The 15578-nt window shown below is 33.0% G+C and overlaps 1 protein-coding gene across 1 annotated transcript; it reads right to left on the minus strand.

Moving 5' to 3' along the window:
• Window positions 1-10: 10 nt before the first annotated feature.
• On the minus strand, window positions 11-15429 carry LOC111704943 (pre-mRNA-splicing factor CWC22 homolog). Its single transcript, XM_023477342.1, has 21 exons — window positions 15361-15429; window positions 14525-14877; window positions 14257-14353; window positions 13654-13746; window positions 13305-13439; window positions 12200-12256; window positions 11903-11998; window positions 11418-11531; window positions 10852-10972; window positions 10239-10303; window positions 9592-9675; window positions 9239-9300; window positions 8568-8650; window positions 8138-8235; window positions 7485-7549; window positions 6761-6828; window positions 6005-6087; window positions 3088-3197; window positions 2132-2239; window positions 1045-1106; window positions 11-281 (listed from the first exon to the last, which is right to left on the minus strand). Exons 1-21 carry the CDS (start codon window positions 15421-15423, stop codon window positions 169-171), a joined length of 2130 nt encoding a protein of 709 aa, XP_023333110.1. The 5' UTR covers window positions 15424-15429; the 3' UTR covers window positions 11-168.
• Between the last annotated feature and the right edge of the window lie 149 nt (window positions 15430-15578).

Here is a 15578-nt window from a genome sequence, read left to right on the forward strand (position 1 = left end):
TAATGTTATCTGAAACAAATTATTTTTATTGTAAAAATGTTTTTACTTAAAAATATTATATTGATACAGAAATACAAGTTTTACTAATCTAAAATAACATTTGAAGTAAAATGTCCGAAAACGTGAGTTGTTCGTTGATTTTCCAGTGGAAGGACCTACTCCTCTCGACTACCTCCTCCTACGAGGGGACCTACTCCTTCTCTCCTTCCTCCTACTAGTTGATCTGCTTCTCTTGTCCGCCTTCTTTCGTCTCTTTTTCTTATCTTCCTCTGAATCTGAATCTAAATAAATTTAATTATATTTAACAACCAAATTAGCAACATCAAATCAAAACTAGATTTAAACATCCTATATTCGGCTTTGCTAAGCTGTCAAAAGTTGTTTAGAAAATTCACACACAAATTAAACTCATGTATTCGCGCATTTTTAACAGTTCAGAAACTACGTTCCGGCGCGGGCCGCCTGTTACCAGCTTGACACAGTCCAAACGGACGGGCAAGGCTTCAGGCTTGACTGACGGCAGCGGGCAGACGGAGCCGGAGGGCCGGGCCGGGCAGGAAACTAAAGACGTTTTGATTGGTAAATCTTAGAAATATCGGAGAAATACAAAACGGGAACGGCACGTCTTACATATGCGCTCACGGATTGAAACGGATTTAAACTGATTAGCTAGGATTAAAACGTAGGTTGAAATTTGGATTAGAAAAGGGAAGAACTGTTAAACAGTTTTAATTTTAAGTACTTAATGAACATAAAATAAAAGCAATTATGCAGATGAACCCTGGGTACATTTCAATTAAATAAGTTGATATTCAAGCTACTGGGTTTATAACACCCATTAAATTAAATCAAATCTGTCCTCCACTTCCACAATGTCATCCCGGTGTGAATAAACTAGATCGGAATGAATTAAGTTTTAACGATTTGCCATGATTTCTTTATTTACATATCGATTCTGCATGTTTTATCCAGAAAAAATGCAAGTCAGGAATCAGTTCACATAGCTTTGATGTCGTCTTCCCATTCCCCCCTGTATGTTCCCACCTGAATCTGAGCTGCTACTGCTGGAACTGCTACTGCTACTACTGCTGCTCACAGACTTCTTCCTGAACATATAAAACAACTAAAAATCATGATTTGTACCGAGATAAATTAAAGGTTATAGTTAGAGCTATGTTCGCGTGTTATTCGATCAATAAATGGTGATAATTTCGAAAATTTGGATTTCAAATTTCCATTTAACAATGAAGGTTCACCCTAGCTCTAGGGATTAGCAATTTTTATTTATAAAACTTTGAAATAAAAATATATGAGCGTCCGTCTGTAATCGGTATGTTACAAATTTCAGCACAAAAAATTCCGCATGACTTTTATTTAGAAGATTCAGGAAAATACGACCCAGGTCTAAGCTGGAGTTGGGCCTTATTTACGGATTGGGCTTTCGGATTTAAGTTGCATCTAATTTTGCACTCTGAGTTGAGGTGAAAAAACTTGTTAATATTATATTCGGAAGAATTTCATGTTTGGAACTAGTGCATTACGGGTTTTGAGGAGAACCAGACTCAAAAAAGTTAACATTGCGCCTTATTTTCCCTTAAGACAACCAAGGTCGGTTTTATTTTCATTGGGCCAAACTCCGTAAGTCGAGCCTAAAATCTCACAGGAGTCAATCGATCACCTGACACATAAGATTGGGTTTTAAGCAGGTTTTGAGGAATTGCGGCCCAAGCCAAAGCTTTTAAATCACTGGCTCAGAGATAATTGGATAGTTTTTTGCAACTAATTTTCAAAAGTTGGAGTTATTAATATAGAATTTGGCGGATTTTCATGGTTGGAATTGGCGGATTCGATGGAGTTGATTAAAATAGGATTAAGTTTCCATTAAATAAAGTCCAACCAAGTTTGGTTTTATTTTCATTGGGCCTTAACTTTTAAGTCGAGTCTAAGAGTTGGCAGCTGTCAATCACGTGATACAAGCTGTCGTCAGCTGATTCATAAGTTTGGTCTAAGATTGAGCCTTAAACCTGGGTCTAAGGATTTAAGACTCAAGCCGAAGCTTTAAACAAACGAACAAACATTAATCGTAAGCCTTGGCATTAAAAAATCTATGCTTCCTTGAATAAAATGGTACCTGATATTAGGAACTGCAGCTGATGATTTAGGAGCAGTTTTCAGATGAGATCTTAGATCCTCTGTCAGACCTCCTAATCCTATACTTGTGAAGAAGTTTATCGCAAACCTAAACAATCAAATCAAATCAAATCAAATCAAATCAATTAAGAGTTATATAGGGATGTCCAACGATCCACATCCATGAACTCGGATGAAATTACTAAATCAAGAATGAGATTACAGCTTGTTTAGGGTTTAAAAAATACACTTCGGATATTGTTTTGCTTTTTGTTATGCTCTCTTTCGATAAAATAGGAGACCCATGTTGATACCAGAAAACCTTGAAATATGAAGATCACTCTCAGAATCAAGTTTTAAAAAGTCCAAGGAGCACAAGGCACAGTAAATTTAAAGTGTAAACGGACACATTTTACTAATAAGTGTAACAATATCAAATGCACTTAAGTATGGCTATAATGTCGTCTTCCTATTTCATTGTTTAAAGTTACCCTTCATTGATAGAGTGGCCTTTTCGATTCACAATAATACTTCTTAAAACTATGCCTAATCAAAAATTAGTTAGATATTCAATTAATGTTTTTGCTTTTATTAAATTAATGGGTTTCCTGCAAAAGTGATTTGCGCATTTCTTACTTCAGAAACATTGGAGAAATTGTCATCGGTGTCCTTAAGACCTTTATCTTATCAAAAATGTTGAAGATAACTATAGTTTTTCCGACCCGAAATGTTTCTCTGTTACTTATAAGGAATTGCAAGTCACTTTCGCCCATTTCGCAGAGAACCCACACATGAAAATTAACAGTTTAAAGTTAAGAGAAACAAAAACATGGATATCTAAATCAAACTTAATCAGTCAAAGCTTTTAATGGTACAGTTGTAAATCGGGCATTGCCAACTTTTTGCATGGAGGGTCACTTAAAATTACGCTTACAGTCTCTCTATTACGATTTTTACCTAGTATCTCGAGGGTTATCCCTGGGTAGGATTCCGTCAAATGCTTCTTGAAGGGTGGGATCCCGTATCCGCTCATTTAGTTTAGGTAAACCGATAAACTCGGCTAACTCCTAAACAAAAACAAACAAATAAAAACAAACAAAAACAATTAGATAACAAGAAGCAAAAACAAAAAGATATCAAACAAACAAATAACAAAAAACATAAAATAAATTACTAACATCAAATAAAACAAACAAACAAAAACACATAAATGGCAGCAAATAGATATCAAACAAACAAAAATACATAACATCAAACATAAACAAATTGATAACAACAAACATAATAAACAAATTGATAACAAACAACATTTTTAAAATGGATTTGATTTGTTGATTAAAGTTATCAAAATTGGGGCTTAATCGTTCATGAACAGACTAGAACAGAGAATAGATTTAAACTAATTAAGTAAATTATTGATTAATTATTATTATTTATTATTTAATTACAATTAAATTACAGGAAATGCGTATCTCATATTCGTAAAAATCGTATTTTCCTTTACGTACCTATCGATCAGATGGCTCGATGAGATGGTTAACGGAACTTTCTTCTGTTGTTTAAGTTTTTCAATCCTTTTCCACAAAACCTTCTGCAGAGCGTCATTGGCAGAAGTTCGCTGTTCAACTTGCTGGTAAATATGTTCAGTAAGTTATAGTATATTTTATGGGGGGGGGGGGGTTAAAAATTAAGAAATTTTCGTTTACAAATTCATTTAACTCTAGCATACTAGGAATGAAAAACAGAAGTAAAGTTTTTTCCCGCAAGATTAAGGAAAATAAATGAATTTTTTGAGGCCATGCTAGTTCAATTCCAATTTTTCATTTTCTTGTCAAAATCTTCTGAAGGCTCCAAATATATTCTTTAATACAGAGTAAGTGTGTTGAGAATTCTTAAAGAGGGGGGGGGGGGGGTTAATAAAGGTTTTTGATTGGCGAAATCACATTATCGTGATAAATGATTTTGATAATATGTATACTCATCTCAGAACTCTTGTATTGTGGATATCGATATCAATGCTTTTTTAATCTGCAGATTAATTTTATCTTTTTTCAATATTCCGCCAACCAGTCTCAAGTCGAAGCCTGAACTTTGATCAGGGGAGGAATAACTAATAATAAGATGCTGATTATTCAAATCCTACAATTGAAAGCGCCCAAAGTGGATATCAAGATCAAGCGACCGGGATCATTAGTATCCAACACTAAAGTTCGCAGCTCTGTTTCATTCATTTCCATCATTTTGTGGATATCTTTGACGGGAGCTCAGGTTTGAATTGAAGATGGATGGTTGACTTCCCATGATTTTCAAATCAAATCATATTAGCAGGGATGGCTTGAGTTGAGTAGGTTTGAGTTTCAAGTCTTGCCCACATCCGGGTTGTTCAGCCCGGTCTCTACCAATGTTATTGTATATAAATAGTAGCTTGGGAACTCTGCAGCGTTGCCAGGTTAATCAAAGTTAATCCTGCCGTCGTTGGTCGCAATTGGTCGTAAATTACTAATTAAGCTATTTTTCCCGATAGAAGTCGACCCACTCAAACCAAGATAAGAATATTCATGAATTTCCTAATCTAAATTTGAGGCAAATCGGTCAATTAAGGTTCATAATTTATGATCGGACATACAAAGAAACCAACGTAGATAACACCTTTATATCTATATAATTTAGTTAGTATTTTTGTTTGAAACTAAACTCTGAACACACATTCCTTGAAGTGTTCTTTAATCTCTCTCTTGAGAGAAGTATACGTGTAGTTGAGAGCAATCCAACCGTCCACATATCTATTTATAAGATTTTTCCTCTGCTCTCGGCTCTTCTCCTAGCGTGGCCAAACCGGTTCAAGATAAAGGCGAGGGCGCCATTTTTAAATTTAAATATTTCACATTATTCATTAAACTTTTAATTAAGACCAAATTAAATTTGAAAGTATAATTTTTCGGAAAATATAAACTTCGAGGGAATCATTTGTTTAAATTTTAAAAACATGCTAAAAAATATTTTATTTAAATAAAAAAACATAAAAAGTCTGAACATGGAAAACACTGAGCCGTACTTATAAGACTTCCCAATGTTATTTACGAAAATAGTTGAGAGGCCGGGTATTCAGTTATAATTTGATTATAATTTCTACAAGTTGCCCAACCACTGTAAGTTTTTAAAGTTATTTTTCTTGTATTTTATTCTTTTAAAATATTTAGTTAGCAACAAAAATTTACCTTACATTTACATAGTTTTGGGTCGTCATTAAATTAGCATCCGTTAAAGGACGGGTAACCCTGTACTAAAAATACTTCTATTGTGTCTTTAAAGAAGATATTAGTGCTTTGAGCATATTTTCATAATAAAATGTCCCACTAAACCAAATGTTAAAGGGAGTATCTACGTAATTTACATAATAAAATGTCCTCTAAAACCAAACGTTAAACCTATTTCAAAGGAACTGTCTATCTAATTTTCATAAAAAAAATGTCCTCTAAAACCAAATGTTAAACCTATGTTAAAGGGAGTATCTACACAGGATAAAATCCGTACAATCCGTACAATTTGAAAACAAATCCGTACAATCCGTGCAATCCGTACAATCCGTACAATTTTAGGGTTAAAAAAAATCAATCCGTACAATCCGTACATTTTGGCCACCCTGAAATTAAATTACTCAAAATGGCTCAAAAATCAATCAATCAATTTATGGTCAAAAGTTGGTGAATGATAGGGGGTCGAGCACCGTTGGCTGCAACATACAACAAATCCAAAACATTACCGATTTGGCTTAAAGATCGATTCGGCTAAATTGCCGATTAGGCTAAATTGCCAATTCGGCTTAAATGGCCGGTTTGGTTAAATTGCCGGTTCGGCTGATTGACCGATTCACCTGCCATAGAATCTTGATAAATATTCTGGATGAGGAGGTTGTATCATCTTCGTTCAGTTTGATAATTCCCATCACCTCCCAACCTAAAATTTTACTTATCCTGGGACCTTATTTGATAAATTGAGGAAGTCGCTGAACAATACCTACCCTCGGTTTAAATTCTGAACAACCAATTAAAATCCACATTGATCTTTAACTTTAAATCGGTGATTCAGATCTGAACCGGTGTTAGGTGGCTCATCGAACAAGCTCAAATTCATTAATTTCAGTGCTTTTTAATTTTAACTTTTTTTCAGATAATGCTAATATTAGTTCAACTACCACACTTGTTCATAAATTCCATTTCAAGAAAATTTTATAAAAAATATAATTCTCGTTGACAATCTTCAATTGTGGCGTCATTTAAAAGTTCATTTAAGAGAAAATTACCCAATTAATCATTGTCCACTTTGATAATTCCAGAATTGTTTAGATTTTAATGAAAAAGTCTTAAAACTTCAAATGAGTCTAAATATGTGTCAGAACATGGCTGTTATTGTTGTTATTGATCTCATAAATCGTTAAAATAGAGTAATTCGCGAAAAGCAATTTCATCCATTCACACGTTCCTGTATCTATTTTTAACATATATTCGCAATAATGTATTTTTTCTCGTTATTTGAACTAATTTGAAATAAAATCTGAAAAAGAGGCCCCGTTACTAACACCCCCCAGACCGTTTGACAGTTTGAAAAAGAAGAAAAATATAATTATTACCAATAGCATCAGTGAAGAAGAGGTGCCCGAAGAATTTTGCGACATTTCTGAGTTTTCCAGTCTCCAGTCTAGGAAGAAAATCATATTTACAGTAAATAAAAAAATATATTTTATTATTTTGCAAATATTCCACACCCCCCTCCCCCCAATAATAACGAAATCTGATTTATGAGAACATGAGTGTATATTTTTAAAAGCGGGGATGAGAAATTAAACATCTAAAGGCAAGGTTCTAATATCTATTTATGACATTGTACTGGGTATTATTAAGTGCGAAAAAGTTTTGCCGGGATTTTTATTTTTTTAGTTTATTTTGACAAACTAGGAAACTTTTTTGCACGCATGAAACCTATTTTATTAACAGACATGGTTTTCTTCAGTTTTACTAAAATTATTCAAAAGCAGGTCGATAAACTTACTTAATCACCCTGTCGTAGGGTGATTAAGTAACTTTATCACCCTACAATGAGACAAATTAGGTATGAAATTTAAAATTTTAATAGCAGGGTGAAAAAGTTACTTTTTCGCCCTGTTGTAGTGCGTGATAAATTTCTTTAAAATTGAATAAAATCCTTTTCTGAAACTTTTACCGCAAAAATTTAATTTGTTCCCCTTAACATCATTTACGGAAAACAATGATTTTTAAAGAGAAAATGATTTTCCTTAAAAATAAACACCCCCTGATAAGAAAATGAAATAAAGACCCGCCCCCATCTATTTGTACCTGTGTACTGTACTGTATGTATCCGCAAATATCTTCATGAAGGGGTCAACGTAGGTCTTCGTGATCTGAAATCAATCCTTTTAACTACATGATTTTAAAAAGAATAGGAATAGGCGTTCGTGTTAGAAACCTATACCTGGACCTTGACAATGACCTTGACTTCAACGTTATTCCTGCCTATAATTTAACCTTGACAATGACCTTGGCTTCAACCATATTTCTACCTATAACTTTACCTTGACAATGACCTTGACTTAAAACCTTGTTCCTACCTATAACTTGACCTTGACAATGACCTTGACTTAAAACCTTGTTCCTACCTATAATTTGACCTTAACAATGACCTTGACTTCAACCTTATTCCTACCTATAACTTGACCTTGACAATGACCTTGACTTCAACCTTATTACTACCTATAACTTGACCTTGACAATAACCTTGACTTAAAACCTTGTTCCTACCGATAATTTGACCTTGACAATGACCTTGACTTCAACCTTATTTCTACCTATAACTTTACCTTGACAATGACCTTGACTTCAACCTTATTTCTACCTATAACTTGACCTTGACAATGACCTTGACTTAAAACCTTGTTTTCCTACCTATAATTTGACCTTGACAATGACCTTGACTTCTACCTTATTCCTACCTGGCACAATGTTTGTGCGATGAGTCCAAAATATTTCTCATAAGTTCTCTGCTGAGCACAGCAATCTATTATCATGTGACATAGCTCTGGTTCTTGTCCTTGGCAAATATTAAAATAAAAATAATTTTCTTTAATTGAATTTTATGTTAGACTCTATTAAAGCTTCTAACTTGATTTCTATGGAGTAAAGTTGTTATCTTATAAACTATGGGATACAAATCGTTACTTAATAGCTTCTAATGCTAGGACAAATTATGGCCATTTTCTTGCTCAATGTGTTCGAGAAATCAAAGATTGCTTTAATAAAATTGATTTTTAGACGGGAAAAACTATAATGACATTATAATCGTTTCTTAGAAAAATGTTCAAAGGATCCCGTTAAGGTCAAATCAAATCAAATTTTGTCATCATTCCCTTTAATATTTTATACCTGGTTTAAGGGCCAGTTTGAGAAGCTTGTGGGTTGCCTCCTCGTAGGTCAGGGAAGATTGAATAGTTAGATAAATCGTTCTCCTAAACATTTTTTAATAAAACAAAAATTTAATCACTAACCTCGGCCCGAAAAATAAGATTTTTCCAAAATTCCAATTTTGTCCAACTTTTTTTTCAAACCTTCTGAGAGAGACAAAAAAAAATCTTAAATTTTTTAATATTGGTTTAATTTGTGTTTTAATGATGTATATCACTGCACTGGTGTGATAATTAAAACCTTCAATTTATCTTGGCCTTTCAGAAGTTTTTTTTCACATCTTGTCGAATAAATAACAAATCTTGTGCTAAAAAAATTCCGTGTATATTTTAGAATTAACAGCTTGAATTTTCAAGCTACAAGGAGATAAAAAAGATTCATAAACATTTCAATTCTATAATCGTTTCACCTTTTAACTCATCACATAAGCATAAAACTTTAAGTATGATGATGGTGAAATTGGAGATGTTAAATATGCTGCATTAAACTAACAATTTTGAAGAAACTTTTTTTCCGATTGCCGGAAGGGAGTCAGCAACAGAAAAAAATGGACGACAATAATTATTAAAATAGAATTTATTGTCATGATCTGTACCATATCGTTATAAAGTGTTAGAAAATAATGTTTTTACCTGAGAGAAATGAGATTAGTTTCTGTGCTATCAATAATTGGAGCAGATTCCAGCTTCTCTTCCTAATAATCAACAAATCAATCAATCAATCAATAAAACCAAATCAAATCGATCAACCGATTGATTTTTAAAGCTAAATTGTTTGATCAAACGTAAAATCGGCCGCATTAATTCACCACATTCTGTTGCAATCAATTTAATCAATCCAATTTAAGTACTCCAATATGTTAATAATTTGCCACTGGCGTACTAAATTTAGAAAAAAAGAAATCAATAAATCCCGCTCCCTGTTAATCATAAAAAATAAAGATAATTGATTACGAAAAATAGTTTCTGCATTGTTTTAGGTTTACCTCAGAATCTGACGAATCGCTTTCACCATCTTCGTCAGAATCCTCGTCACCACTTCCCTCGTCCAATAGTTCCTTCTTTATAGCCTACGGGGGAAAAAATCAAAATAAACAATTGCAATGATATTTCCTACAAGTAAAGCAATATTGGGATGTATATTTGCATCAAATAAGAGTCAAAACGGTTGAATAGATAAATGATTATATTTTTATTTGTTAACGCGCATGACCAGTCGAAATTTTAATCAATTGCTAAAAAAAAATCCGCCAATGAAAACAGAAAAATCGGCGAAATGGACTTCAATGATATCTTAATATAATCAGTTAAATATATATTAAATAAAAATTTAACAAGCAGGATATTTCTAAACAATGTTATTTAATTTCTACGTTTTACTAAATTACTTTTTTTCAGCATTCCTAAAAAAGCATATAAATCAATTTTTAATAAGATAAAAATAGATAATATAACCCGTCAATACTTCTAGTTCTATTTCCGGTTTTTAATGATTAAAAAATATTATATTTGGTTCTTTGTTGTTCCTTAAAAACATTTTTGATGTATTAAATCTTTTTATGTGTCAATATTATCGTTTAATTTTAAAAAAATTATTGTTTAAATGTTTGATTAATTGATTTAAAGTTTTTACCATATATTTCTCTTCATTTTCCATATACTGGAGATCCAACTTGAACACGTTTAGGATCTCCTCACCTAAATTTTTTTTTAAATTGGATTGTTATTTTGAAGATGCTTCTTCAACAATATCTTTGCTCCTCTTCTTGGATCCCGGATTCAGATCCCGATCCAAGTAAAAAATATCCACCAAAATATATATATCAGATAACTCCAGTGCTTAGGATCTAAATCCACTGGATCCTCAAAATACTAGCTCCCTGGATCCTTATCCGCCTATTTTTTTTGGATTGACGAATATGACGAACATGAAGTTGCATTCATCTAGTGTAAGTATGTTGCATATTCGCAACGGACGGTCCCCCCCCCCCCCTTCCTTATATTTCTTAACTACGCGAGGTTGTGCTATTTTAGGTTGGTTAGGTTTAGGAAGTCTCACAAGGTTGCAAAGAAATGAGGGGGTGGGAGGCATTTCACCTACAACCAGATTTTACCAACAAAAAGAAAAAGATATTTAAATATAGGTTCTATAATATCAATATGGAAAGGATCTGCAGCAAGATGATGTCTCAGTCCGACATTATTATGGATATTATTGATATTAGTTTTATCTTTATTACGAGAACCTGAAGTAGCGTCATCCAATGTAAGCATATGCGTAAACTGATCATCTTCCTCCACGAGGTCCAACTCCTCGGGGACACTGGGGTTGTCCTTGAAACCATCCTTTCGCACTTGGAACATCACCTAGAGCAATCAATCAATAATCAATAAATCCGTGAATCAGTAAATCGATCAATAAATCAATTATCAAATATTTAAAGTCAGTCAATCACTCAATCTATTACCAGTCAACAGCAATCCTTCTATTATTTATGAATCAATTTAAACATTTACTCCGCAAATAATGTATAATCCATTGAGCGAAAATCACAAAATTTATCGAAAACCTGAAAGAAATCTATCAAACAAGACAAAAATCAATTTATCAATAACTTAATCAATCAATCAATTAATTGAACATAAAATAAATCAAAAACAACTTGTGTTAATTTTAAGCGGTTAATGATCTACAATTTAAAATTGTACGTTAAAGATGTTTTTCAATTAAAGAGTGTGAAATATTCTAGGAAACAAATGTAATAAGAAAATTTGATGACACGATTCGACTCAAAAACCATAAAATGATGACCTCTATCATGTACTGTGTTCTCTTATCCAGGGTAGACTCGTGAAGCACGTGGCGCAATCTTTCGAAGATTGCGTGAATACCCCGAGGAGAAACCTCAGTCAGTTTCTGACCAACCTAAACAAAGGTTAAAAAGGTTAGAAAAACGTTCGTGGGTATATATTTCCCTGTAAAATCACCCCCCACTACTATTGAAAATGATTTTTCCCCCCAGAAGTAAGTTATGTCTGCATGTAGCGGAATTTTTTTTAGGTAATTATTAACTGAGTTGGGAACATGNGGGGGGGAATTATAATGCTTAAAAAGACTATAACACGTCAACATATCATAAAAAAAACGAAGTTAAAAAAATATGAACAATGTTTTAAGTTCTAACGAACACAAATGTTGCCGGCAAATTCAAAACTGAGAGACAATGAATTAAGTGGTTCAAAATAATCACAAAAAGTTTGTTCAGCATAATTTAAACATTTTTTGTGGATTTTTACCTCTTTGAGAAATGTGATTGCAACCTCTGCACTGTCATCTGTAGGACTCTCCAGTAGTAGAGTTAGTATTTCTAGGGCTAGTACTTCATGGGCAACCTAGTGAGGGAAAACATTTTTTTAAAACAAATCAGAGAGAAATGAAAAAATTGAAATTTATCTAAAAAATACACAAAAAAAATGAAATTATTTTGATGTCCCACATTTCTTCGATATAAATATTCGTAACATAATGAAAAAATGTTATTTTTTCAAGAAAAAGGGAGGATTTTCAAAAAAATATATTCCCCTATGTTTTACCTGTTGGTTAACCATGTGGGCAATGAATCTAACACTCGACGTACATCTCAATTTATCCTGAAAAATAAAACATTATTGCCTTTAAACAAACTCCTGAAAAACAAACTTCTGAAAGACAAACTCCTGAAAGACAAACTACTTCTGAAAGACAAACTTCTGAAAGACAAACTTCTGAAAAACAAACTTCTGAAAGACAAACTTCTGAAAGACAAACTACTTCTGAAAGACAAACTTCTGTAAGACAAACTTCTGATAGACAAACTTCTGAAAGACAAACTTCTGAAAGACAAACTTCTGAAAAACAAACTTCTGAAAGACAAACTTCTGACAGACAAACTACTTCTGAAAGACAAACTTCTGTAAGACAAACTTCTGATAGACAAACTTCTTAAAGACAAACTTCTGAAAGACAAACTTCTGAAAGACAAACTTCTGAAAGACAAACTTCTGAAAGACAAACTTCTGAAAGACAAACTTCTGAAAGACAAACCTCTGAAAGACAAACTTCTGAAAGACAAACTTCTGAAAGACAAACTTCTGAAAGACAAACTTCTGAAAGCTACAAACTCCTAAAAGACAAACTTCTGGAAGCTACAAACTTCTGAAAGACCAACTCCTGCAAGACAATCTCCTGAAAGACAAACTCTTGAAATGTATCCGTGAATCCCAATGGGGTTTTAAATTTTATTGATTCTAATTTTCTGAGAATAAATGACATTCATTTGAAAAAGAGCTGGTTTTTCCATAAATAAGTTTTCAGATTACCAGGATTCAATGAACTAAAAACCCACATCAATAATGAAAGAATAAATGCTTAGGATCCGTATCCGCGAAAATATTAAGATGCACGGATCCGGATCCAAGGGCCAAAATATCAACCGAAAACATCCAAAAAAAAAATATGGTCATCAAGTTTTAGCATGAAAATAACGAACAAAAATTATTTGTTTCATCTTCTTCTGTTAAAAAAAACAGTATATCTTCAAAAAAAAAGTTCATGTCCTAGGTCTGGATCCGGATTTATAGCCCGGTTTTCAGTGCGGATTCAGGATCCAGATCCACATCAAAATTAAATGGATCCTATGCACTGAAAAAAAAATATTACCTTCCGCTTGAACCCCCGCTTGAAGTTGATGATAAGACGCTTGAGCAGAAGCTCTCCGATGTTTGGGAACTTGGTGTTAATAATCGCTGCTAGAGCAGCGTACACATGCGTAAACGTTGGTGACGCAGTCTGAGCCTAAACAAAGAAAACGCGTAAATGCCGACGACACAGTCCGTTCTAAATAAAGAAAAATGCATAAACGTTGGGGACACAAGTCTACTTATCTTTTTTTTTAAATATGTATTGGCAAATATTTAAATAATTCAGATATATTCAGATAAAAAAAATAATTTGATAAAGTAAAATAAAATAATATTTATATATATTTGAAAAAATCCTCGAAAATTACCTGAATAATTGACTGGCATAGTAAGCCTCTTCCTCGCACAATATTTTCCGCGAAAAGTTCGCGAACAATTATCGCAATATTGGGAGAGTTAACCTAAAATCACAATCATTGAAAGTTTATAAAAAGAAGATTTATTCAAAAATGCATAATGCAGTTATCCATTTCAACTCCGTCCTTTTAATAATTCATAGAAAAACAAATAAGATTTATAAGCTTAAATTTCTTGTTAAATCCGAACAAACTATATTTTTTTAAGATAATCTTTTTTCCATTTAAAAATTTTCAGATAATAAAAGATAAATTTTTATAATTTATCTTAATTGATATTTTGTTGCGGCGTTCTTTATATAATGGGTCATTATTACTTTGACCAGAGGGTTTGAAAGTTTTAAGAGCCACACCCCCCCCCCCTTTTTTTATAATATGGAGAAACAAATGAAAACTTTGATACTTTAAACCAAAAAATTTGCGATTAAAAAAAATCCACTAGATGCTAACATTCACTACTTCTGAGGTTTTTAAAGAAAATATACAGTATACAACCCCGGAATTTTACAAATTCTCTTTAACTTGATATTATGCTTTATTCTAATGATTGTTTTCCTTGTTAATCAAACCATTGATAGATTTCTTAAGAGCTTCCCACGCCAGTCTTTGGTATGGTTCACTTGACTTATCCGTGATACTTTGCTGCATCATCCTGTATCATTATTATTATTGTCATCATTGTCATCATTGTCATCATTATCATCATTATCATCATTATCATCATTATCATAATTAACATCAATATCATCATTATCATCATTATCAGCGTTATTTGTTTATGTTAGTATACTTTTTAGTAATATTTAGGTTCTTTATTTTATACCTGAGCCTAGCAGGAGGAATGTAAGCTCCTCCTGTTTTCGTTGTCAACGTTTCCGGTTTCTTCTTGGCTGCAGGTTCATCCTTCTTGTCAGCACTACGCTCTCGCTTTCTCTCACTCTTGTCAACGCTCTTGTCTCTCCTTCGCTGCTCCCTGCTTCCTTCCTGCTTCAGATCCTGGCTCCGATCCCGTCGCCGCTCCTTGGATCCATCCCGCCTCTTGTCACGGGAACGTGACCTGCGTCTCTCACTGTCTCTTTGTTTGTCTCTTGAGGAAGATCTGTCCTTCTTTCTTCTCTCCTTCTTCTCGATCTTCTTTTCTTCTTCGTCGGAGGAATCATGTCTGCGCCGAGACTTCTTAAAAGTTCAGACAAAAATTAGGCTGTAAATTGTAAAAAAGGGCTGAGTAGAGTCATGCGTAACAAAAAATTAAAATAAATAAACCAATAATTTGCTTTACGGCATTATCACAGATTACGGACTAGAAAATTACAAATTACTGATTTAAGTGAAGGCAGTTTGGGGATTATGTAATATATAAATATGTCAAGAACTGTAAACGTAATTTTGAGTGATTTTCCATTTATGGTGGGACATGCCCGACTCACTACGGTACCCTTAATACCTTGGTCTGATCAAGGATGAATGAGATAGAAATTACAATTGTGATTTATCGTTTTACACTAATAAATTATTGCAATTTATGCTACAGAAACAATGGAAAAAATTATCAAAATTAAACACTTGACACTATCTTTCGGATGTAAATGCCCCTAGATTAAAAGGACATTTACTTGAAAAAACTGACAACATTATTAATGAAATTTAAACCTTCTCTACCTTCTCTTCTGAGGGTGAACGACCTCTAGTCCCAGTATCCTCTGAATCACTTCTTACACCCATTTTATCTGAAACCGAACCAAACTATCGATAAAACCACAAAACAGACAAAAGTCACCCAAGACAAGAAAAATAAATTAATTAAAAGGAATGTTTGAAATATGAACACATTCAAAAATGCAAAACTAAAAATCACAGAATTTGAAAAAAAAAGTTTA

This window comes from Eurytemora carolleeae, unplaced genomic scaffold, assembly GCF_000591075.1.
Source record: "Eurytemora carolleeae unplaced genomic scaffold, Eaff_2.0 scaffold338, whole genome shotgun sequence".
Taxonomy (NCBI): Eukaryota; Metazoa; Arthropoda; class Copepoda; order Calanoida; family Temoridae; genus Eurytemora; species Eurytemora carolleeae.

Excerpts from the sequence above, each read along its gene's own strand:
- LOC111704943 (XM_023477342.1), bottom strand. The coding sequence starts at position 15,423 with ATGGGTGTAAGAAGTGATTCAGAGGATACTGGGACTAGAGGTCGTTCA. Across the intron at positions 8,651-9,238 it reads ACTAATCTCATTTCTCTCAG|GAGAACGATTTATCTAACTA; the intron begins GTAAAAACATTA and ends AAAAATGTTTAG. Across the intron at positions 282-1,044 it reads CAGTAGCAGCTCAGATTCAG|ATTCAGATTCAGAGGAAGAT; the intron begins GTGGGAACATAC and ends AAATTTATTTAG.